The 26,525-nt window shown below is 37.0% G+C and overlaps 1 protein-coding gene across 2 annotated transcripts in view; it reads left to right on the forward strand.

The window, feature by feature from the left end:
• The window catches only part of SMC5 (structural maintenance of chromosomes 5), an 89,912-nt gene that overhangs the window by 13,835 nt on the left and 49,552 nt on the right, over positions 1-26,525 (forward strand). For both annotated transcript variants that reach the window (XM_026519350.4, XM_026519351.4), the window contains exons 4-8: positions 5,963-6,125; positions 7,252-7,386; positions 9,109-9,249; positions 10,586-10,747; positions 11,897-11,968. In XM_026519350.4, the coding sequence (XP_026375135.1) occupies positions 5,963-6,125; positions 7,252-7,386; positions 9,109-9,249; positions 10,586-10,747; positions 11,897-11,968 (673 nt within the window). The remainder of the gene's footprint in view (positions 1-5,962; positions 6,126-7,251; positions 7,387-9,108; positions 9,250-10,585; positions 10,748-11,896; positions 11,969-26,525) is intronic.

Genomic DNA, 26,525 nt, shown 5'->3' on the forward strand with positions numbered 1-26,525 from the left:
AGAACATAAGCAAAGAATTTTAACACCAAGTGATATAAGTGGCCAATAAGTATAAAAAGGATACAACTCATTAGTGATAACTGATCAGTTTTGAAGGAAATCAAAATGAGGATTTTTTTTTCCTTTTTGTTTAGAAAATTTTTTAAATAAGATTTAGTAATATGAAGGTACAGAGAAGTGAATCCTGCCGTGCACTGTGGAAATCTAAGCAGCACATCTTATTTGGCAGTAGATTATCAGATTTTGGATGAAATAATCTTCGATCCAGTTACTATTCTAGAGAATATTTACTCATTTGCACAAAATTAGCTTTTTCCTAATTTCAATAGTGAAAACTTATAAACACCCCAAATGTGTATCATCTGATAAATGGCTAAACAAAATGTGATATATTCATACAAGGACAACTTACTCAGCATAGAAAGGAATGAGGTACTGATAGATCCGACAACATGGGTGAACCTGGGAAACATGCTTTGTGAAAGAAGCCAGACACAAATCCTACATACTGTGTGATTCCACGTCTCTGGGATGTCCAGAATGGGCAAACCCATAGAGACAGAAAATGAGTGGTTGCCTGGGAATGAGGGGTAAAGGAGTGGGGAGTGACTGCTTAACAGGTTTGGGGTCATTTTGGGGGTCATGAAGATATTTTGGAATTAGATGGTGGTGATGGTTGTAGAACCTTGTGCTTATGTTAAAAACTGTTGTTGATACACATATTTCTTCAGCTGCACACCTACAAATGGTTAAAATGGTAAATTTTATGTTACGTACATTTTACCACAATTAAAGAAGCATTGATTTGTATATATAAAATGGATTATATGTGAATTATATCTCATTTGTTTAAAAATTGCCGAAGATATTCTTGTGTTAGGCTTGGTGCTGTCGATGGATCACAACAGTTTCTTAGATATTGCAACTGAAACAAATATACTAAGCCAGGTATATTTATAAAATACAGAGGAAGTACTAATATATAAGTTTCAAAGTCTTTTATGGATGGCTGCAGGTATTAAGCGCTCCTGATTTTCTGCTCTGAATCACTAAGGCCCAATTGTTTTCTTAGTTATCTAAAGAGGTACACTTTTTGGTGTGTAACAGCTGCTAGTTTAATAATCTAACCAGTGACCATAAACCAGAGTTCTGTTCCAGAACTACAGGGAGGTTTGCATTTCCCCAAACTCCTTTAGTTACATTGTGGTCACTTGTTGGGAATACCAAACTCAAAATGACTTGTCCTTACTTGGAAGTTGTTACTGCTGTTGAACAAATGTGTTAAGTGGTCACATACTGAATGGAACAGTGGATAGAATAACCTCTAGCATACATCTATGCAGTCATTTCAAATATTTGAGTACATCTCTGTTGAGAGGGAAGGGAGATACAGCATTCTGGAATTTACGGTTAGGGGCATGAGAGAGGGGCAGATAAATACGTAGGTAAAATACATATTACATTGGATGGTGATTAGTGTTAGGTAGAAAATTGAGCAAGAAAGGAGGATAGGGAGTTCCAGAGTGGAGTTTACAGTATTAAATAGGGTGATCAGGAAAGTTCTCACTCCCAAGACAGTACCTGAGCAAAGATTTGAAGGAGATAAGGTGTTGAGCATGGGGATACTTGGGGAAACAGCATTTCAGCATCTGCATGCTAAGACTGAAGTGGTACCCAGTGTAACTGCATTGCACTGAACAAGAGAATAATAAGAGATAAAGTCTGAAAATACCGATGAGCCATCTCATACGGCCTTGTAGGCCAGTGTAAGGACTTTTCATTTATTTTGAGTTAGCTGTGAACCCACCAGGATTTGAGCAGAGAAGTGGCTTGACCTAGGAGTGTTAGCCTCCTTGGTTTTTTTTTTTCCCCTTGATTTGAAAAAATTGGATTTGTCAGTTTCATTAGTCTTTTTCAGTGAATTGACTTCTACATTGTTGTTTCTGTCTTACATCATGGTTTTCTGTTTCATTATTTTCTATACTTTCCTAATTTTTTTTTTTTTTTAAGATTATTTGACAGAGAGACAGCTAGCGAGAGAGGGAACACAAGCAGGGGGAGCAGGAGAGGAAGAAGCAGGCTCCCAGGAGGGAGCCTGATGTGGGGCTCAATCCCAGGATCCTGGGATCATGCCCTGAGCCAAAGGCAGACGCTTAACGACTGAGCCACCCAGGCGCCCCTATACTTTCCTAATTCTTGAAACTTTTTGGCTTTTTTGTTCTTTTCCTAATTTCTTGAAATGGATATTTTTTATACAAATTTTTAGTCTTTTGTTTTCCCTCATGTAAACAGTTAAGTTAAAAATTTCCCTCTCAGTATTGCTTGAGCTCTTGTCTCCCAAATTTTGGTATATAGCATTTTCCTATTTTTTTCAGTCCTATTTTCTTTACGAGTTCATAATTAGAAGTTGTTTCAAATTCTGATATAGTAATTTTCTTGTTATAGTTCAGTATTGATTTCCACTATGATAGAAGTTCTGTGATAATATATATATTATAAAACTATAAAATTACATGTTGTATTTGTTACTATGTATTATATATTACTATATGGTCCTATATATAATAGATAGTAATACTGTATATAGTATATATAATACAATGTATAATAATACATAGTAAAGTTATATATTGCTATATTATATGTACAGTATATATTTTATGTTTTACTATATATATATGACCTCATAGTAATACATAGTGTAATATATAGTAATGTATGTAAATATATGGTCATGTTACCAACCCTTTGAAATTTGTCAAGACATCCTTTTTGTAGTGAGCTTTCATAATTGTTACCCACTGGGTTGAAAGAATGAGTATTCTGCTCTTGTTATGTGCAGTGTTCCTCTATTTGTTAGTTCAAGCTGATTAATTGTATTGTTAAAGCTTGTATATTTTTGTTGATTTCATTCATCATATCGATTCTTTAATTACTGAGAAAGGTGCGTTACATTATCCCTTTATGTAGATTTGTCAGTTACCCTCGTCCGGTCAATTTTTGCCTTACATATCTTCAGGACAGTATTAGTTGCAGCTAAGATTCAAATTGTTCTGTCTTCCTAGTTGAACTTTCTGTTGTTATGTACTGACTTCTTTATCTTTTGATGCATTTCCTTTAGAATGTGTTTTAATTTGCCACTAGTGTAGTTGGCAGCTTTCCAGATTACCTTTTTTTATTCATTTATTTCAAGTTTTTTATACCTTTTGTATCTCATTCCAACAAACGTAACTGGATGTTTATATAGCCTTTTAAATAGTGCGTTATCTATTACATTTATTGATTGACTTAAATGTTGGGACTTCTTTTTACTGCCTTATTCCGTGCTTTTTATTTGTTCTATTTTTCAGTATTTCTTTTCTCTCTTGCCTTTGTTTGGATTTTTGTTTAATTTTTCTTTACTGTTTTGGAAACTATTCATTCTTGTTTTAGCGGTTGTTAGAATTTTTAATACATATACTTGAATTCGAGTCTGGACTGAAATGTCTGTATCTTCCTATTGAATATAGACCTTAGAGTACTTTTATTTGAATAACTTGTCTGAACTATTTTAATTTTATCTTGTCTTTTAAACTTTTTTAGACATAATAACTACCATTAATTTATACTGTCAGTATTTGTTTAGAATTACCCCATGTGTTTTTGGTTTGTCTTGCTTTTTATTTTTTCTTTCATTTTTGTTATTTCCTCTGAGATTACTTTCTTTCTGCCAGAGGATATTTTTAAAAGTTTTCTTTAGTGAGGATCTTCTACAAGAGTGCTTAGTTTTTGTCTGAAAATGATGTTCTTTTGCTCTAAATCTTGAAAGATGTATTTGCTCGATACAGAAGTCTACATTGATAGGTCTTTTCTCAAGACATGCAAAGTACAATTCCATTGTCTTCAGATGTGAATGTAATTTTAGTTTCTTTGATAGTGATTCTCTTTTTCTCAAGTGACTTTTATTTTCCTCTTTGTCATTAGTTTCATGTAGCTCAAGTGGCTTTTGAAATCCTAGCTCAGTTTTTGCTGTTTTATAGTTTCACATCATATATTTAGATGTGGATTTTTTTTTTTTTTTTTTAATTTTGCTTGGGATTTAGTGAGCTTAAATTTACGGTTCGGAAAATTCTCTTCCTATATTGCCACTGACCCATTCTGTCTCCTTCCCTTCTAGAACTCTGATTAGACAGATGTTAAGTTCTCTTACTTAGTCATCCATGTCTCTTAACATCCTTCATGTTTTTCATCTTTTTATGTCTTTGCACTGCATTCTAGATACTTTTCCTTTGGGTTTGTTTTGGTTTTTTTTTCAGCTCAGATATAAGTGAATCTTTTCAGTTTTCTATTTCTTGAAATACAGTGAGTATACTTATTCTGTACCTGCCTATTAATTCCAGTATGATTCTACTTTATTTGTGCTAGTTCTTGCTCTTGATGGTTTGTTTTCATTTATGTGTGTTTCCAGTGAGCTGTTCCATTTCCTTTGAACGTTGTGTTAATTCTTTGAAGGTAAAGGTAGATTCCTGCTGAGGGCATTTTCACTAACTTATGCAACAGACCATTGGGTACTTTGAATCCAGGATCAAAATATACACAGTTCTCAGTTTGTGCATTTTTGCGTCTTAGGTATATCGTGTAACTAATTTCAATATACTAATCTGTTTGAGACTGGCTTGCAGTTATTAACTGTCCTCAGGAGAATTTTTTTTTTTTTTTTTGCAGTTCAAGCCATAGTTTAAGACAGGCAGTTTACCTCACTGTTGGTGGTAGTGGTGGTGGAGGTGGTGGTGATAGTGATGGTGGTAGTGGTGGTGGTGGTGATGACAACGATGATGATGATGGAGTAGTTCAGGTTTATCCTTAGATTGAGGGTATAGTCTTTTGGGGATGGTTTTTATTAGACTCTCTACCTTGGGTAGTTTTGGGCCTTGTCTGCAACCCCCTCTCCTGGGAGATTATGAAAATGAATGTGTAAGGTTATTTGGTGAAACAGATTCTCCCAGGGGAAAAGCCAATTTCATTTTTCAACTTCTGGATCTCCACCTGCTCTGGGATTTAGGCCAGATTTATTTACTTTCGTGCTAACTCATAAATGCATTTATGAATATATTTTAATATTTCATTATCTGTAGTTTACAGCAAGAAGATTAAAAGAGTACTTCATTAGTCATTCTGCTAGAAATGAAAATTTAAAACTACTTTTTTTTTAAGTTCTAAAATCTTAATGTTTGGAGTGTTTTGATTACAGTATAGTCTATATACACAACATTTACAAATTATCATTGTCATTTAGCCATTGAATACCAATAATTTATCTTTCTACCACATGCTGCTGATTCCCAGTGAAGAAGATGGATGGGAGGTGTGGAGCAGTAGTACTTCTAAAAGCAAGAAATAAGTAAATACCCTTCTTTCAGATTCTGTATTGCTTAATGTTCCGTTAAGAGGGTGTATGATATAGTCCCCTCTGAATTCAGAGGGGAGTACGTGACAAGGAAGGCGTGGGCTTGTATGACCGGGCTAGTTTTGATGTCTGGAACTGCTTATGCAAGAATTGGTTTTCATTCACATATTTTCCAAGTAGAGGAAGTTTCAGCATTTAATTTTGTATGCTTTAATGTACCAACCCATTTTGAATTGCAGTCAACGCATGTGATTGGAGAATGATAATTAAAGGATAAATTACTCCAGATATGTAAATCCTCTGTCAGTGTTTGGAAATTAGTATTGGCTTCGTTTTATTTTAACAGTTTAAATAATTGTGATGTTGAATAAGTGGTAACTTCATGTGGTCAATTATGTATTATTACCAATAAAATATCAAGGTTTCCTTCTTTGGAGGGGCCAGAATATCAAAAGGAATAAAAGTTATTATAATCCTGTCTGGCAACCTTTGTTGCAAGAGAATTTTGGGAATTATATTTCTAAAATGATACATGTATTTTGAATATAAAGATTTTTAAAATTATTTTTTAACTAGGTTCAGAACTTCTGGAAATCTTGTAATCACCCGTGAGATTGACGTGGCAAAAAATCAGTCTTCTTGGTTCATCAACAAAAAATCTACAACCCAGAAAGTAGTAGAAGAGCAAGTTGCAGCCTTAAACATTCAAGTGGGCAATCTTTGCCAATTTCTACCTCAGGTATGAGAGAATTATATGTACACATGGGAAAATTTTGTGTTTCCTCTTCATGCAATAGGAGAATGTAAATATTTTTCAAGGGATATTGTAATGGAGGCTATTTAAGCCTCATAATGTTAACACTTTCTAACAGTCCTTTGTAAAAGGTAGCTTCTCATCTCATAATCTTATTATAGTAGTTTGGAAGATTTCATTTAATAAAAAGTTGGAAGTTTAAACTACAGAATATGGTAAAGGAAATAAAGTTGTATTTTTTTAAGTAGAGTAACTTGCGTGGCCATTTGCTACAATTTGTAGGCACTTAAAATTTTGTTAATAAACAACTTCTTAATCATGTTTTTGTATAAAATACTTGATATACTAAAACTTTATATTGTAAGTTTGTTTAGTAAAAATATCCTGAAAATGCACATTAAATGTTAAATTTGAGTGCTGTCTAGTGACTGAATTATAGTTCATTTTTTTCAATTCAGAAACAATTGATTATGTCTAAATTAAATAAAAATTTAAAATTTGATAGCACTGTTAGCTTATGTCTGATATCTCCAGAAGTAGATGTTAAAAATACCCTTTTTCTTAACTTCTAACATTCCAGATGATGTGTGGTAGAAAACGATGATTTCAGTCCAGGGAACTGTTTTCTCTTTTATCCCCAAGCTATTTATTATGTATATGTAAACACTTTACCCTAGAAATATTGACCTAGAAAATTTCAAAAGGTTCTCAGAAAGATGACAGTTCATACCCTTAGTTTATCATTTTAAGGAATAATATATGAAGGAGCGAGTTCATCTATATTGCACATCTTACATTTTTTTTCTTTTAAATGAGTTTCATCTTAACAAGTGTGTTCTCTGAGTGAAATATATTTTGAGGAGATCTATGAATGGTAATAGTTGCAGAGCACCTGGGTGCATAGTCACTTGAGTGTGCGACTCTTGTTTCTGCTCAGGTCATGATGTCAGGGTTGTGAGATCGAGCCCTGTGCCGGGCTCTTTGCTGAGTGCAGTCTGCTTAAGTTACTCTGTCTCTCTCCCTCCTCCCTGCGCTCGCTCGCTCGCTCTCTCTAAATAAATAAGTCTTTAAAATGATAACTAGTTACTGATATTTAAATTTTATGCTCTAGGATAAAGTTGGAGAATTTGCTAAACTGAGTAAAATTGAACTCCTTGAAGCTACTGAGAAGTCTATTGGTCCTCCAGAAATGCACAGATACCATTGTGAACTCAAAAACTTCAGGGAGAAAGAAAAACAACTAGAGGTATGTACAAACAGACAACTCATTTTTATTGTCCCTCACTGATTTCCATCTTTCACAGTGTGGTAGAGTGATAGTAACTCTGATTCTTTGAATGACTTCAAATATTTGTGATTTTTTTCCACCTAAGATTGTATTGCTGACATTAATTTAACTACGTCATAGAAAGTGAGAATTGGATTTGAAAAAAGTTTGAAAAAATTTGACTACCATTTCATCAAATACATGTCATTCATTGAATTTCTAAGGAACCAATAATAGTATTTTAAAGTATTTCTTTCTCTCAGGAAGTTTCAGTATTATTCTTTTACTCCTTCAGTATTTCTTAAACACCTGCCATGTGCCAGGACGGTACAAAGCTTTGAGTAGTACAGCAGTTAACGTGTAGCTTTGATGGAGTGTCTCTGTTGAACCTGTTTTCATATTTTTTCAGTTGCAAGGGGGTAGACTTTGTAAGAGAGCTTTGTGTTTAGTTGCAGTGTTATTTTTATGTTCATCTTTAATAAACATACACATTAAAATGTCCTTGTATAACGTATCATTTGAAAAGGTGTTTTAATGAATCCTTTTCCATGTCCCAGCTACTAAAATAAATTCAGTAAATTTTCATAATAAGGTATCTTATAAACCAAGTGCTTTCTTTTAAATTGTAACTGTCCATACTTAATAATACATATTATTATAATTTATACTTTTTCAGAGTCCGTGACCAAAGGAGTAGTAATTATTTCATACTGCTTTAGATGCTCTGTCAGTCTTTTTACCCTTGCCCCCGTGGAACAGTCTGATACAGTAGCACCCCCCTTACACACACTTTTAGTTACCTGCCATTTCAATTACCCACGGTCACCCGTGGTCCAGAAGCAGGTGATCCTCCTGACTGTGGTCACCAGGTCAACAGTAGTCTGACATTACGTCACAGTGCCTCACTTCATCTCATCATGTGGCATTTTATCATCTCATCATCACAAGGGTGACAACAGTACGATAATATATTTTGAGAGGCCACATTCACATAACTTTTATGACCGTTTGTTATAATTATTCTGTTTTGTTCTTACTAGTCTCTTATTGTGTCAGATATATAATTTAAGCTTTATCGTATGTATGTGTGTATAGGAAAAAGCAGTATATGTAGGGTTTGGTACTCTCTCTGGTTTTAGGCATCCTCTAGTGGTTTGGGACTATATTCCGCACAGATAAGGGGAAGGACTACTACACTACCTCTGAAACACTGAAATTACTGCCGTCCTCTGAAGCAATGCAAGCGCGTATCCTGCTAGGTTCTGAGTATGTCTTTGCATTTGCTAACTCTCAGTCTAAAGGCCAGATTTTAGCTTCCTTCATCTCATTTCTCAGTCCTTAAGTCATGGGTGTTCATAACATACTAATCGTAATACTACTACTTTTCATGTATATCACATTACAGCTTTTGTTGAACTTGCACTTAGAGTAAGTACGTTGCTTCGACCCTTGAGGTGAGTGGGGCAGATACGTGTCTTCTCTTTAGGCGGGAAGAGACGAGGCTCAGTGGTGAGGTGGGGCTTCCTCACAGTCATACAACTAAGAAATTGCAGGGCACAGACCAGAACTCAGGTATGCATGTTAGTTGTACACAGTTCTTAAGAACTCCTGTGATATTTTGCTAGCATTGTACATTTTCATCATTAAAGGATTTGACCTGTTGTCTTTTCAGTTAAGCTAATTGTTAAATATTCGTTTTAGACCTCATGCAAAGAGAAAACTGAGTATCTAGAGAAAATGATTCAGAGGAATGAAAGATATAAACAAGATGTGGAGAGGTTCTATGAACGTAAGCGACATTTAGATTTGATTGAGATGCTTGAAGCTAAAAGGCCATGGGTGGTAAGTCTTAATTATTAGAGGCAAAAACAGTGATGCTTTAACTAGCAGAAAGGCTAGAAAGAAGGCACTAATTGCTCTGTATTCAAATGAGGTGCTCTTGTTCATTTTGTCTTCTAAATCATAATAAAATCGGTGTTATGCTATAGCTGTGTACTGTTAATATTGTGTAACACGTAACAGTTGATTGTGCTCTTAATTCTTCCAGATTTGAGTCCCCAGCAGATAGTTTGTTTTATAAGATGTCAATGATCTAAAAATGTTTACACGTAAAAATTAAACCTTTGAGTGTCGTCAGGTCACAGAGAATTTACTTGGCATGTACCACCAGTAAGTCCAGGTACAGATGTAGCTGAAGGCTGTGAACTGTAATTGTCTACTCCTGCTTCCTAAGTTTACTGAGGCTGATGTTTCCTTTTAATCACGGTATAGTGTATAGTTATTGTTTATGACCACGGTTTGGGCTAAAGAGGCCATTCCAAGAGTCCATTCCCTCAGTGCATTTCTTTATGACGGGCAGAACAAAATAAGAAAGTTCTATAATGTTTGTTCCGGGGTTAGGATGGAGGTCACTGTTAATAGAACATGTGGCTGTATCTGTGGCCTTTCTCCACCATCCCTTTAGGCCGCCCATAATTCCATTGTTCTTAAACTTTTTGCTTTTCAGCTCATTTTGACTACATTTTCCTATGCCCAGTATTACTCTCAACCTACTTTATCTTTCTCCTTTAAAGTCTTTTGGTTTATCCTTTTCTTTGAGATTGATTTCAATCTTTTTTTTCATTTTTTAAAATTTATTCTAATGTTTGTCATCTTGTCTTCGTCCCATTCATTCTTACTCTATGCTTTCTGAGCACTCCACTTACTTCTGTTTTTTAGCAAATATTAATTCCTGTGACATAACAAGCATAATTTTTACCTGCATTTTTGTTCTTCTTTTGGCCCATTTTTCCTTTGATTTTTCATTTTTACTTTTCGTAACGGAGTTTCTTTTATTTATTTATACATTCTCATATCCCTTCTTTATTGAGATACTAGAAAAAACCTCATATTCGTAGCAATTACTGTGTAAGTTTCAGAACCAGGAAGGGATGGAAGTCGGAGTCCAGCCTAGTGATAGAGATAAGTACTCAGTATCAAGCTTCTTAATAAGTCATTGTTGGTATTCACTATTTCTGAAGTTGTTTCAGAGGGTACATTTTATATTAGTAGACCGGCCAAAAGGATATCAAAAACGGTCTTTTCATAGATTTGGTTTCTGCCTGCACCTTGATTTTAGTATATGTGTTAGTTTAAGCTTAGTAGTGCATTAACTTCTGTTTCTTGAATTAATTGCAAGGAATATGAAAATGTTCGTCAGGAGTATGAAGAAGTAAAACTAGCTCGAGACCGAGCAAAGGAAGAGGTGAGAAAACTTAAAGAAGGGCAGATCCCCATGACCCGTCGAATCGAAGAAATTGAGAAGCAGCGTCACGTTTTGGAGGCTCGAATCAAAGAGAAGGTACTTTTCTGGCTCAATGTAGGATTTTCTGTATTTCAGCAAGTACAGAACTCCTCTGCAGGTCTTCTGAGTTACTTTGTGGATTTACTTGTAGCTTTCATTCCTTTTTTAACTCATCTCTACCAGGGCTTTCAGGGTCCTAATCATCACTTTTGGAGGGTTGCTACTTTATAGAAATTCCAGCATACAAAAGAGAAAACTGAAATGTGATTGGTTTTTTTCTTCCCCCAAAGATTTTATTTATTAGAGAGAGTGCGTGCGCATGCATGATTTCGGGGGCAGAGGGAGAAGCAGGGAGCCCAATGCAGGGCTGATCCCAGGACCCTGGGATCATGATCTGAGCTGAAGGCAGATGCTTATCCAGCCGAGCCACCCAAGTACCTTGAAATGTGATTATTTTAATGATAAGAGGATTCACAGTATTTCTGGAAACATTGAACTTTTGTGAATTTATCATAGAAAACCTGATGTTTCTTAGGATAAGTAGTATAATGGCATATGGAATATTCCATTTATTAAAAACTTATTTAAAAATTTTAAACTTAAGGGGCGCCTGGGTGGCTCAGTCGTTAAGCGTCTGCCTTCGACTCAGGGTGTGATCCCAGAGTCCTGGGATCGAGCCCCACATCGGGCTCCTCTGCTAGGAGCCTGCTTCTTCCTCTCCCACTCCCTCTGCTTGTGTTCCCTCTCTCCCTGGCTGTCTCTCTCTTTGTCAAAATAGATAAATAAAATCTATAAATAAATAAATCTAAAATAAATAAATAAAAATTTTAAACTTAAAAATTTTTTATGGTCATGGCTTTTAACCTTTAGGGAGATTTTGGAGTCTGAGATTTTGAGAACAGTTTGCACTCTGGACCTTGCTATCCTAATAGGATGGTTTTTAGGATCAGATGAAATACTTAACGAGATAATAAATGTGAAGGGATAAAGAAACATTTATGCATATTGCTACGGCTGTTTTTAATATCAGTGAATAACCTTTTATAGATTTGCAAGTAAGTTAGTATTTTTGGTGGTAACTATGAATTTGGTTTGAAAGAAATGAAAAGTATTGTGGGTTAACTTGATATTTGGATGGATGGGGCCACATAATTGGCTTGCTTGAGATTTTAACTAAATTCCCCTCCTTCTGGTTCAATCTTACAGGCAACAGATATTAAAGAGACCTCTCAAAAATGCAAACAAAAGCAAGATATTATAGAAAGGAAAGATAAACAGGTAAGATTTTGTATTGAAATTTTTACTATGCTAATTTGACCTAACTTTTGTGTTCCGGTCGGGATTATGGGACAACTTTTTGTTTGGAAATTGTCTGAGGTCCTCCTCATTCTCTCCTTGATCTGTGAGCGATACTAAGGTCAGAAGTAGAGCAGCTGCACAGATGATGACGAAAAATTCTCGAAACTAGTCCTAGATAAGCACTGCGATCTTTGTAACTGAGTGGCTGTAGTTTAATGGGGTGATGGTAAAATTGGATTTCGTTATCTCAGCAGAAATTAAATTTCAAGAGATTTATTTTGTTGATGCTAAGAGTAAGACGTTAAAAAGCTGGTTACAAATTCTTTGTGCATGGGTGAGGCTTGATGGCAAAATCATTTTAAGATGGCTGTGCGAGAAAGGAGGTTAAGCGATCCCCAACAGTATGTGGGGTTTTGTTCTTCAGAACCATTAAGAAACTGGAGTTTGAATTACCTGTCTTGGGGATAGACGCATAACTTGAAACATTGCCGGTGGTTCAAGCATTATGTTAATCTTCCAGTTTTCAGCCGCACCCCTTTTTCTGTGCTTTTTCGTCAGAGCCCAGGCACCTCTCATTTAATTTCTCCAGAGAATAAACCTCAGATTTCCATGGCAGAGGCTAGGCCGTCAGTGCCGAGCGCTCGGGGTGTCTGGGTGGGTGGTGTACAGGACAGCAGGATAGGCAGTGTAGGGCAGGGTAGTCGTGTTGTATATGTTGTCTTTTACACTTGACATCTCGGAGTTCTCGAGAGGCTCTGGAATGGGTTTTTTTGTTTTGAAAGAGTCCTCCTTTCTTTGCCTTTTCTCTCACTGCCTTTCACACTGTGGCTTCTGTAATAAGGTACTGAATTAGCTGTCCCTCTGCTGTCTTTTCCTCTCTTGCTGTTGAGGTCTCCAGTTGCTGACGTCTCCTCCCTTGTTCCCTCTGTCCTTGTGGGAGTGAACCCTTTGTACTCCATTTCTAATATTTAGTTAGAGTTTAGGAGGGAAAAGGCATAAAGATTTCATCTTTAAAATGCTAAACAGGAATACCGGTTGATAGTTGTGTAATGTTGAATCATCTTTATGTTTGTGTCACAAATCGTACTTGATATTTTAATACATTGCTGGATTCAACTAGAAAAATCTTGTATTTACAGTTTTTTGCACCATGTGAGATTGGCCTAAAATTTTATCTTGTTTCATCCTTAACTGGTGTTTCAGTGGTATGCTGACTTTTTAAGTAGTTTAATACTCCTTGGACTAGTATTTTTTATTTTCGCTTTAGCATACTTACCAGGGCTTGTCACTTTCAGCCGTTATTTCACTTTTAACTTTTATTAACTTTTAATAATACATTTCAGGGCGTAAGTGTTTTTCTGATTACCACCTGGCTACACCTCTGTTTAAAACTTCATCTTTTCCATTTAACATTTTCATTCATTTAAGGTTGTACAGGAGTTCTTACTATTTTAATTTCTATGGATGTGGAATTTCAAAACCTGAATGTAGAGTTCTACTTCTGTTCCTTTATGGTTAATAAATGTAGACTTTATGACTTTATTTTAGATACTTTGAGATCTCTTTGGACATTTATATTTGGTTTTGTACATGTTCTGTATACAAAAAGAATGTGTATTCAGTCTATATATTTATATGCATGGTAAATATATATAATTACGCGTATGCTAAAACAGGTTTACTATACTTACACAGATGTTCTGCCTACTTTTTTACCTACCCAATTTATCCATTTTTAAAGTGAAATATCTTCTTCTGTGAGATTTATCTATTTTTCCTAATATATCAGATTTGCTTCCTGGATTTTGAAGCTCTGTTGTTTTGTTATTTCTGCATCATGTTTTATCTGCTGTGAGTAGTATGTACTGGGTCTTGTTCTGCAGTTTTTGTCACTGTGCTGTCGTGACACCTTGTCATGCAGGAAGGCAGTTTCACCAGGTCCCTTTATGGTGGTTTTCTACTCACTGTGCTTTTGGTTCGATTCTGCTGCCTGCTCCCCTTTCTCCTTTCTCTTTCCTGTTGCCGTTGATAAAGGTTTTCTTATTCCAATTTTTTCCCTGAAGTTACATATTCTAAGCCTATTCTGTGGACTACTCTTAAAGTTTAAATAACATGTTTTTTTAAAAGCTAGCATTTTTATTTTTCCATTTAGTTCAGACACTTTCTATTCCTCTCCTCCATATCTGTACCTTTAGAAATTTTACTTGTCATTTATTTACAATATTTTTTATGGTCTGTGCTTATTTAGACTTAATATGTTTTATTGGTTTATTTGATCATGTTACTTGGTTTATCATACTTCTGCCTCTTAGGGGGTAGACTTTTTTTTCTTGCTGCATATTTTCCATGGGTGTTTTAGAGATGATCTTTGGGTGATGAACCTTCTGAGTGCTTGTGTGTTGGAAAATATATTTTTTGCACTCATTCTGGAATATTAATATTGCTGAATTTTAAATTATAGTTTTTTTCTCAACACTTTGACAAATCCTCCCTCTGTCCCGTGAGGTCCAGTATTGTTCCTGAAAAGCAGCAGATATGAGAGCTAGGCAGAGACCGTGTTAGACCCTTGAAGAAAAAAGAAAGGCAATTGAATTTGATTCTAAATGCAGTGAGAAACAGAGGAGGCTTTCGAAGTTTTTAAGCTGGAGCAAAATAGTATTTCGTATGCTTTAAAAGCACTCGGCATTGCCTTATGGAGAGTGGACTGTATGGGACAAAGATAAAAGCAGAGAGTCCGTTACAAGGCTGCTCTTCGAAGTAGGCGAGGTGCGTGAGAACGCTGGCTTCTCATATGGTAGCAGTAGACAAGCAAATTTAGAAAATCGAACCACAAAATTTGCTCAGGGAGTGGATGGAACGATTGAATTGTGGAAGGATCAAGGATCCCATCTAACCTTTTGACTTCACAGTTGGACGGATAGTGGTACGTTTTACTGAAATGAGGATTGCTAGGAGAGGGGAAATGAAGAGTTCCAGTTGACTATATAAAATGTCATCCTTTTACTTTAAACCTGTATCTTCGAATCTAAAATGTGTTTCTTGTGGATCGTGGGTTTTTTTTTATTGAAGTAAATATTAACGTACAAGGTTAGTTACAGGTGTACAGCATTGATTTAATAATTCTGTGCACTACTCATTGCTCACCATGGTAAGTGTAGTCACTGTGTATTATCATACGTGTTGTTCCAATATTATTGACTCTTTCCCTTACGTTGTACTTTTCATTTCCATGGTTTATTTTATAACTGAAAGTTTTTATCTCTTAATCCCCTTATTTCACCCATCTCCCCTCTGGCAACCACCAGTTTTTTGTATTTAAGAATCTGTACACACACACACACACGGACACCATTATATACATATACACGGACACACACCACATTTCGTTTATCCGTTCATTTACAGATGGACACTTAGGTTGCTTTAGTATTTTGCCTGTTGTAAATAATACTACAGTAAGCACAGGGTGAGTATATATTTTGAAACTGGTGTTTGTTTTCTTCAGGTAAATACCCAGTAGTGGAATTACTGGATCTTACGGTATTTCTATTTTTAAGTTTTTGAGGCACCTGTATACTGTTGTCCACAGTGGTTGCACCAATTTATATTCCCAACAACGGTGCACAGTGGTTCCTGTTTCTCTGCATCCTTGCCAACACTTGTTATTGTGTTTTTGATACCAGCCTTTGTGACTAGTGTAAAGTGATTGCTCATTGTGGTTTTGATTTTACATTTTCCTTATGATGAGTGATGTTGAGTATCTTTTTTTTTTTTAAGATTTTATTTATTTTATTAGAGCAGAGGGGGAGGCAGAGGGAGAGGGAGAGAATCTCCAGCAGACTCAGTGCTGAGCACGGAGCCCGATGTGGGGCTCAATCTCACGACCCTGAGTTGGTGACCTGAGCTGAAATCAGGAGTTGGACCCTTAACTGAGCCATCCAGGCACACAAAGCGTCTTTATGTACCTGTTGGCCATCTGTATGTCTACCTTGGAAAAATGTCTGTTCATATTTTCTGCCCATGTTTTAATTAAGTTGAGTTTTTTTGTTTGGGGTTTCTTTGTTTTTGTTTTTGGTGTTGAGTTGTGTAAGATCTTTATGTATTTGCATATTAACATCTTATGGGATGTATTGTTTGCGAATGTCTTCTCCTATTCACTAGGTTACATTTTTGTTTGTTGATGGCTTCCTTCACTGTGCAAAAGCTTTTTATTTTGGTGTACCAGTAGTTGTATTTGGTACACCAGTAGTCCCAATAGTCTATTTTTTGCTTTTTTTTTTTCCTTGCCTGAGGAGACATAGCCATAAATATGTTGCTAAGAGCACTGTCAAAGAGATTACTGCCTATGTTATCTTGTAGGAGTTATATGGTATTAAGGTCTCACATTTAGGTCTTTAATCCATTTTTAGTTTATTTTTGTGCATGGTATAAGAAAGTGGTCCAGTTTCATTCTTTTGCATGTAACTATCAAGTTTTTCAGCATTGATTGAAAAGATTGTTTTTTCCTTTTGTAAATTACTGTCTCCTTTGTTGTAGATTGACTGTAAAGGTGTGGGTTTATTTTCAGGCTCTCTATACTGTTCCATTGATTTATGTGCCTGTTTTTCAACTGGTACCATATTGTTTTGATTATTAGCTTTGGAGTATATCCTGAAATTGGGATTGAGACACCTCCAGGTTTGTTCCTCAAAATTTCTTTGGCTATTCAACATCTTTTGTGTTTCCATACAAATTTAAGGATTATTTGTTATAGTTCTGTGAAAAAATGCCCTTGCTATTTTGGTAAGGATTGCATTGAATCTGTAGGTTGTTTGGGATAGTTTAAACATTTTAATGGTATTAATTCTTCCATGAGTGTGGTATATCTTCCTATTTGTTTGTATCACTTGGTTTCTTCCATTGGCGCCTTGTAGTTTTCAGAGTGTAAGGCTTTTACCTCCTTGGTTAAGTTTATTCCTAGGTATTTTATATTTTTGGGGTGCAGTAATAGATGGGATTGTTTTCTTAATTTCTCTTTTTGCTACCTTATTAGTGTGTAGAAATGCAACAGATTTCTTTACATTAATTTTGTATCCTGCAACTTTACTGAATTCACTTATCAGTTCTAACAGTTTCTTGGTGGAGACTTTAGGGCTTCTTATGTATAGTATACCATCTGCAAATAGTGACAGTTTTATCACTTTTACCAGTTTGGATGTCTTTTATTTATTTTTCTTGTCTGATTGCTGCAGCTAAGACTTCCAGTATTATGTTGAATAAAAGTGATGGTAGTGGATGTTCTTTTCTTGTTCTTAATCCTAGAGGAAAAGCTTTCAGTTTTTCATCGAGTATGATGTTAGATGTGGGCTTTTCATATATAGCCTTTATTATGTTGAGGTATGTTTGTCTCTAAACATGAGTGGATGTTGTGTTTTGTCAGATGTTTTTTCTGCATGTGTTGAAATGGTGATATGATTTTTATCCTTCCTCTTATTAATATGATGTATCACATTGATTTGTGACTATTGAACCACCTTTGCATCCCTGGAATAAGTTGCACTTGGTCATGGTGAATGATCCTTTTAATGTACTTTTGAATTTGGATTGTTAATACTTTGCTGAGGATTTTGCATCTATATTCATCAGATACTGGCCTGTAGTTTTTTTTTGTTTGTTTGTTGGTAGTCTTTTTGTCTGGTTTTGGTATTCCTGTAATGCTAGTCTTGTAGGATGAATTTGGAAGTTTTCTTTTCCAGTTTTTGGAATAGTTTGAGAAGAATAGATACTACCTTTTCTTTAAATGTTTGGTGCGGTTCACCTGTGAAACCATCTTGTCCTGGACTTGTTTGCTGGGAGATTTTTGAGTAGTGACTCAATGTCATTACTAGTATTTGGCCTGTTTAAATTTTTTGTTTCTTCCTTATTTAGTTTTGGGAGATTTTATGTTTCTAGGGATTTATCCATTTCTTCTAGATTGTCCAATTTGTTGGCCTATAATTTTTCATAATATTTTCTTATTCTTTTTATTTCTGTAGCGTCACTTATTTTTTCCTTCATTTCAGATTGTATTTATTTGAGTCCTCTTCCTTTTTTTTTTTTTTTTTTTCCCCTTGATGAGTCTGGCTAAAGGTTTATCAATTTTGTTTATCTTTTCAAAGAACCAGCTCTTGGTTTCTTTTTTCTTTTAGTCTATATTTCATTTTTTGATGCCTTAATCTTTGTTATTTCCTTCCTTAAGCTAGCTTTAGGCTTGCTTTGCTCTTTTTCTAGATCCTATGAGTGTAAGGTTAGATTGTTTGAGATTTTCCTTGTGGAGATAGGCCAGTATTGCTATAAAATTCCCTCTTAGAACTGCTTTTACTGTGTCCCAAAGATTTTGGCTCATTGTGTTTAATTTTCATTTGTCTCCATGTATTTTTTTTAATCTTCTTTAATGTCTTATTTAACCCATTCATTGTTAAATAGCATTTTGTTTAGCCTCCATGTGTTCATGTTCTTTCCAGATTTGTCTTGTAATTGATTTCTAGTTTTATATTGTTGTGGTCAGAAAAGGTGCTTGGTATGATTTCAGTCTTCTTAAATTTGTTGAGACATGTTTTGTGACCTAACATGATCTATTCTGGAGAATGTTCCATGTGCACTTGAAAAGAATGTGTTTTCTGTTTTGGGATATAATGTTTTGTGTATATTTGTTAGATCCATCTAATCTAAATGATCAAAGTAACTGTTTCCTTGTTGATTTTTGGGGGGTGGGTGTCTGGATGATCTGTCATTGATATAAGTGGGATGTTAAAGGCCTCTGTTATTGTCTTTCAATTTCTTACTTTGGTAATATTTACTTTATGTAATAATTGAGGTGTTCCGATGTTGGGTGCATACATACTTACAATTGTTATGTCTTGTTGGACCGATCGCTTTATCATTATGTAGTGCTCTCTGTCTCTTGCTTCAGTCTGTTTTATTGTCTATTTTGTCTTATATACTTTGCTACTCTTTTTTTTTTCTTCATGCTTCATTTGCATGGGTATCTTTTTCCATCCCTTCGCTTAAGTCTACGTGTCTTGAGGTCCCAGGTAAGTCTCATGAATGCAGCATGTATATGAGTCTTGGTGGTGGTAGTTTTTTGGGTTTTTTTTTTGTTTTTTAAATCCATTTAGTCATTCTATGTCTTTTGATTGGAGCGTTTAATCTATTTACATTTGAAGTTATTATTGATAGGTATGTACTTTTTGCCATTTTGTTTGTTTTCTGCTTCTTTTTGTAGCTCCTCTGTTCATTTCTTCTCTTGCTCTCTTACCCTATGGTTGAAAGCTTTCTTTAGTGTTATGCCTGTATGCCTTTCTGGGTTATTGTGTGTATCTATTTTAGGTTTTTGATTTGTGGTTACCACTGGGCTCATATATAACATCTTGTATCTGTAGCAGTCTATATTAAGGTGATAGTTGCTTAAGTTTGAACACATTTCTAAAATCAGTGTGTTTTTACTTCCCTCTCCACATTTTATGTATATGATGTCATGCTTTACATCTTTTTATTTTGTGTATCCCTAAGTTTTGTAGGTGTAATTGATTTTAGTACTTCTGTGTTTTAAAAACTGGCTTTATAAGTGACTGATCTGCTACCTTTAGTATATGTTTGCTTTTACCTATGAGACTTTTTTCCTTTAATAATTTTCTTCTAATTATGGCTTTGTCCTTGCACTTAAAGAGCATCCTTAAATTTAACAATGAACTCACTTAACTTGTTTGGGAAGCTCTTTCCTTCTAGTCTAAGTGATAACCTTGCCGGGCAGAGTATTCTTGGTTGTAGGTCTTGTCTTTTCAGCTCTTCGACTATATCAGTGACTCTTTCTTTTAGCCTGCAAAGTTTCTGCTGAAAAATCAGCTGGTAGCCTTATGGGGTTTCACTAGTGTGTAACTTTTCTTGTTCCTTTAAAAATTCTCCTCATAAAAATTAATTATTATGTATCTTGGTGTGGTCCTCCTTGGGTTCATCTTGTTTCCTTCCCCAGCTTAGGAAATTTTTCAGCTAGTGTTTTTTAAAATAAGTTTTCTGCTCCTTCTCTCTCGCTCCTTTCTGTGACCCCTATGCTTTTTAAAATAAGTTTTCTGCCCCTTCTCTCTCGCTCCTTTCTGTGACCCCTATACTGTGAATGTTACTATGCTCGATGATGCTGCTGCGTTCCCTTATTCTCATGTTTTAGTATTTTCTGATATTCAGCTTGACTGCTTTCCCTTACCCTGTCCCCAGATCACTGATATATTCTTCTGTGTCTTCTACTCTGCTGTTGATGCCCTTAGTATATTTTTCATTTCCATTATTAAATTGTTCTGCTCTGATTCTATCTTATATTTTGATCTTTATTGATGTTCTCATTGAGATCATCTACTCTTTTCTGAAGTCCCAATTTCTGTGATCATTATTTTGAACTCTTTATTAGGTAAATTGCTTATCTCCATTTCACTTAGCTCTTTTACTGTGGTTTTTGTCTTATTCTTTTATTTGGGACATATTACTGTCTCTCTTTGCCTGTCTGTGTTTGTTGCTGTAGGTAACTATGTCTCCTAGTTGTGAAAGTTGTGGCATCGTGTAGAACAGGTCCTGTGGTGCCCTGTAGCGCTTGCCCTCCCTGGTCTCCGGAGGTGCCCTGTGTGTGGGCTGCATATACCCTGCTCTTGTGGCTGAGCCACTGTTGCCTTCAGCCTAGCCGACTGTCATGACCCAAATTATGTGCTGGGGGAGCACTAGGCAGGGTTTGGTCTCTGTGCTGTTGAGAGGCCTGTCAGAGGTTGCCTCTGGCTTGTTGGTGGGCAGGGCTGGCCATCAGCCCAGGATTCTCCAGTTAGCCTCCCTGCCGTAGCTGCAGGAGCGTCAAAGGGCACAGCTTGCTCCCTGCATGGCCAGCTAAGACTCTGGACTGCTGGAACAGCAGGCGTGCCAGTGTGTGGGGTTATCTCCCCCCTCCCCAGGGCAGGAGTCACTTTGGAGTGGCACCAGGACCTGCTGGGGCTGCCTCCAGGGTGTGGTGAGGCAGGAGCAGTGGTTTGGATGGGTAAGTTCTCAGGGGAATGCGTGGGTGGAGCGCATAATGCTAGCAACATAGCTGGGGAGAGCGTGGCTTCTGCAAGTGTCCGGCTGTCTCAGCTGGTGGAGTAGAGGAGAAGTGGCATCTGCCAGCACTTTTGTTCCCGGAGAAATCTCCTGAAGATTCCTGTCCCTTCACACATTCTAAGATCAGTCAATAAATCCCCTTCACTTGTACCCCCGGTGCTTTTCAGACTTCTCCTTTTCTGCTGTGTTTTGCACAGAGTTACATGTTTCGCTGACTCTTTAAGGGCAGCAGGTGAGTTTCCTGTTGCCCTCTGGCTCTTTCAGATTTAAGTCCCACTGGTTTTTCAAGCCACGCGTTACAGGGATTCGTCTTCCCAGTGCAGGCCCCTGCTGCCAGGGTTGCCTGGTGTGGGGTCTGATCCTCTCACTTCTCCGTGCCTGTAGTGTCCTTCCCGTTGTGGTTATTACCTCCAGGCTTTACTTTCCAGTAGTGTCTGTCCTTCTATCCTTTTCCATGTGGCTTCCTTTTTTTTTTTTTTTTTTTAATTTTTTATTATGTTAGTCACCATACAGTACATCCCCGGTTTCCGATGTAAAGTTCGATGATTCCTTAGTTGTGTATAACACCCAGTGCACCATGCAATACGTGCCCTCCTTACTACCCATCACCGGTCTATCCCATTCCCCCCGCCTCTCCCCTCTGAGGCCCTCAGTTTGTTTCTCATAGTCTCTCATGTTTCATTCCCCCTTCTGATTATCCCCCCTTTCTTTATCCCTTTCTTCCCCTACCGATCATCCTAGTTCTTATGTTCCATAGATGAGAGAAATCATATGATAATTGTCTTTCTCTGCTTGACTTACTTCACTTAGCATTATCTCCTCCAGGGCTGTCCATGTTGCAGCGAATGTTGAGAATTTGTTCTTTCTTTTAAACTTTTTTTTTTAAAGATTTTATTTATTTATTCGACAGAGATAGAGACAGGCAGCGAGAGAGGGAACACAAGCAGGGGGAGTGGGAGAGGAAGAAGCAGGCTCCCAGCGGAGGAGCGTGACGTGGGGCTCGATCCCACAACACCGGGATCACTCCCTGAGCCAAAGGCAGACGCCCAACCGCTGTGCCACCCAGGCGCCCCGAGAAGTCGTTCTTTCTGATAGCTGAGTAATATTCCATTGTATATATGGACCACAACTTCTTAATCCAGTCATCTGTTGAAGGGCATCTCAGTTCCTTCCACGATTTAGCTATTGTGGACAATGCTGCTATGAACATTGGGGTGCATATGGCCCTTCTCTTCACTACGTCTGTATCTTTGGGGTAAACACCCAGTAGCGCAATGGCTGGGTCATAGGGTAGCTCAATTTTTAACTTTTTAAGGGACCTCCACACTGTTTTCCAGAGTGGCTGTACCAACTTGCATTCCCACCAACAATGTAGGAGGGATCCCCTTTCTCCACATCCTCTCCAACAATTGTTGTTTCTTGCCTTGTCTATTTTTGCCATTCTAACTGGCGTAAGGTGGTATCTCAGTGTGGTTTTGATTTGAATTTCCCTGATGGCTAATGATTTTGAACATTTTTTCATGTGTCTGTTACGTGTGGCTTCCTTTCTACAGTTAGTTGACTGTGAGGGTCTGTTCTGCCAGTCTTTAGATTGTTTTCCTGGTTAGTTGTACAGTTGTAGCTGTCATCTGGTTGTGTGCATGGGAGGAGATGAGCTCAAGGTCCTCCTACTTGGCCATCTTCTGTATCCGTTTTGCCTCCCCCTGCCTTTAAATTGGAATGTTTAATTCATTTACGTTTGATGTGATTCCTGACAAAGGTAGCATTTACGTGAGCCATTTTGCTGATTTGTTTGTACTGTGTCTTAGGACTTTTTTGTTCCTCTTTGTTAAATATTTTCTGTTGTACCATTTTAATTCCCTTGTTTCTTTTTTTTTTTTTTTAATAATGATTTTTTATTATATTATGTTAGTCACCATACAGTACATCCCCGGTTTTCGATGTAAGGCTCGATGATTCATTAGTTGTGTATAACACCCAGTGCACCATGCAATACGTGCCCTCCTTACTACCCATCACCGGTCTATCCCATTCCCCCACCCCCCTCCCCTCTGTAGCCCTCAGTTTGTTTCTCATAGTCCATAGTCTCTCATGTTTCATTCCCCCTTCTGATTACCCCCCCTTTCTTTATCCCTTTCTTCCCCTACTGATCATTCTAGTTCTTATGTTCCATAGATGAGAGAAATCATATGATAGTTGTCTTTCTCTGCTTGACTTATTTCACTAAGCATTATCTCCTCCAGTGCCGTCCATGTTGTAGCAAATGTTGAGAACTCATTCTTTCTGATTGCTGAGTAATATTCCATTGTATATATGGACCACAACTTCTTAATCCAGTCATCTGTTGCAGGGCATCTCAGCTCCTTCCACGATTTAGCTATTGTGGACATTGCTGCTATGAACATTGGGGTGCATATGGCCCTTCTCTTCACTACGTCTGTATCTTTGGGGTAAACACCCAGTAGTGCAATGGCTGGATCATAGGGTAGCTCAATTTTTAACTTTTTAAGGGACCTCCACACGGTTTTCCAGAGTGGCTGTACCAACTTGCATTCCCACCAACAATGTAGGAGGGATCCCCTTTCTCCACATCCTCTCCAACAATTGTTGTTTCTTGCCTTGTCTATCTTGTTTCTTACACCATGTATTTTTTTTAGCTATTTTCTTAGTGGCTGCCTTTAGAATAACAGTATCTTGACTTATTTAACAATCTGGTTCATATACCAACTTAATTTCAGTAGTATGCAAAACTTTGCCCCTATATAGTTCCATTCTCTTGTCCCTCCTTTGTACTGTTACTGTCCTACAAATTGTATTTTAATTATTATAAGCCTATTAGCACAGCTTTTGTAATTATTTCTTCATGTAGTTCTGTTTTTGTAATAATAATATTTGATTCTCTGATACCAGGTGTCTTACAATTCAATTCAATTCTGATACTAACTGCTTGGAATTAGAGCAGACTCTACAAGTTAAGGGCTTGGTCCCATAGGACAGCCCTTGCTTCATACATAAGTCTCAAGTACCCAGGACCAGGCTACCTGCACTTCTTGGCTACAAGAATTTGGCTACAAATTCAGGGGTTCCCACCGCCCCTCTCAGGTTTGGTAATTGCTACGTCGACTCCTAGAACTCAGGAAAATGTCATACTTAACAATGGCCAGTTTATCATAAAGGATGCAGCTCAGTAACACCAAATGGAAGAGATGCATAAGACAAGGTGTAGAGCATAGCGTTCGGCGCTTTCGTTCCCTCTTCTGGTGCAGCACCTTCCCAGAATATTGACCTCTGCAGCAAGCCGAAGCTCCAGAACCTTACCATTGAAAAAAATTTTTTTTATTAAAGTTTGATTACGTAGGCATGATTGATTAAATTTTTTGGCCATTGGTAAATGGACTCCATATCCAGTTCTTTCCCCCTCTTTGAGGTCAGGGAGTGGGGATAAACGTTCCAGCCCTCTAATCCATGTGGTTGATTCTTCTGGCAACCAGTCTCCATTTTGTAGCTCTCTAGGGAGCCCTTCCAAGAGTCATCTTATTAGCATAAAATCAGGCACAGTCAAAAGTGCTTGGGTGCTTGGTATGAATAACCGAAGATGCTCCTGTCACTCAGGAAATTCCAGGGGTTTTAAGAACTCCAAGCCAAGGACTAGGGTCTAAGAAAAGAAAGATTTTTTATTAATACCACAATGATTGTCTTTTAAGTCAGATAAGAGAAAAAATGTTAACAGGTACATTTTTACTATTTTTTTGTATTAACTGTGTAGTAACCTTTACTGGTTCTCTTTATTTCTTTGTATAGATTCAAGTTATTGTCTAGTGTCCTTTCATTTTGTCATGAAAGACTTCAGGATTTCTTGTAGTTTACATCTGCTAATGACGGATTCTCTCTGTTCTTGTTTATCTGGCAATGTCTTAAGTTATCCTTTGTTTTTGAAGGATAGTTTTACTGGATAGAGAATTCTTGTTCTTTCTTTCCCAGCACTTTGAATATGACATTCCACTGCTTTCTAGCTCCCTGGTTTCCGATGAGGAGTCAGCTTTTAATCTTATAGGGGATCCCTTTTACATGATGAGTTACTTTTTTCTTGTTTTCAACGTCTTTTCAACAGTTAAGGATGATGTTTTTCAATGTGACTGTCCTTAAGTTTATCCTACAGGGCAGTTAGGTTGCTTCTGAGGCGTGCAGATCAATATTTTAGATCCAAGCTGGGAAGTTTGGGGTTACTGATTTCCTCAGATAGCCCTCCTGCTGCTTTCCCTGTTCTTCTGGGACTCTTCTGCATGGTTTGATGTACAGTGGTTTGCTTTGACACATTTTTTTGTCTTTTCATCAGACTGGATAATCTCAAGTGACTGATCTATAAGTTTCCTTTGTTTTGCCTGTTCAAATCTCTTTGGCCTCACTGGTAAATCTTTTATTTATTATTTTACTTTTCAACTCCACAATTTCTAGTTGGCTCTTTTTTATACTTTTTTTCTCTGTCGATACTCTCTGTTCAATGAGACATTGTTCTCTTCCTTTCCTTTAGTTCTTTAGACGTGGTTTTCTTTAGTTGATTGAACATTTTTAAAATAGCTGTTTTAAAGTCTTTATATGCTATTTCTGGGCTTCCTCAGGGATATTTTCTTTTGACTTGCTTTTTTGACCCATACTTTGTTTTTGTTGAAAGTGTTGTAATTTTTATTGAAACTGGCCGTTTAAGTAGCATGATGTGGCAGCTTTGAAATCAGTTGTCCTTCCCTCCCCAGGCTTGTTGTTGCTGTTTAGTTACTTTCCTAACTAATTCTTTGAAATTTGTATTTTTTGTTGTGTCTGATGAAGTTTCTTGCTGAGTTAGCGTATTGGTCAGATATTTCTTAAATGACTGCAACCAGGATGTCTCTCTTTCTTTGTTGAGGGTCTCTTCATGCATGTTGGGTCACACCTTCGGGACACAGCAGGGTAGTGTTTTTACTGCATACCAAGATTCAGAAAGTGCTTTCTGAATTGTTGCAAGCTTTGGTTAATATCCAGTGCTAGTTTACAGCTCTGGATATCACTTCCTATTTGCGCATAGCCTCAAGGTGAAACATTCTTTGTGTACACAGAGCCTCTGTGAGAGCTTAGGGCCTCTTCCAGTCCTGAGCATGTGTGGAGTCCTAAGCATGCACACTGTCCACTCGTACATGTAGCCCTGTAGATTCCCCAGGAGGTTCACAGGTCTCCTACGGGTGTCTCATTCTCCAGCTTTTTAAGTTTTTTTGGTTAGCTTATTGTTTGCCACAACTGTTATTCCTCGTGAAACAGCTGTGGTATTAAACACTTGACACTGATTGTTCTTAACAGATGCGTTCAGGGTAAAGGCTGAAAGCTGTGGAGTCATGTCAAATAAAGATAGGCCTTGTAGTAAGGTTTTCCAGGAAGTGCAGATAGATCAGATAATGGTAGTTCTCTGCGAATGAGA

The sequence above is a fragment of the Ursus arctos genome, unplaced genomic scaffold (assembly GCF_023065955.2).
Source record: "Ursus arctos isolate Adak ecotype North America unplaced genomic scaffold, UrsArc2.0 scaffold_33, whole genome shotgun sequence".
In the NCBI taxonomy this organism is placed as follows: Eukaryota; Metazoa; Chordata; class Mammalia; order Carnivora; family Ursidae; genus Ursus; species Ursus arctos.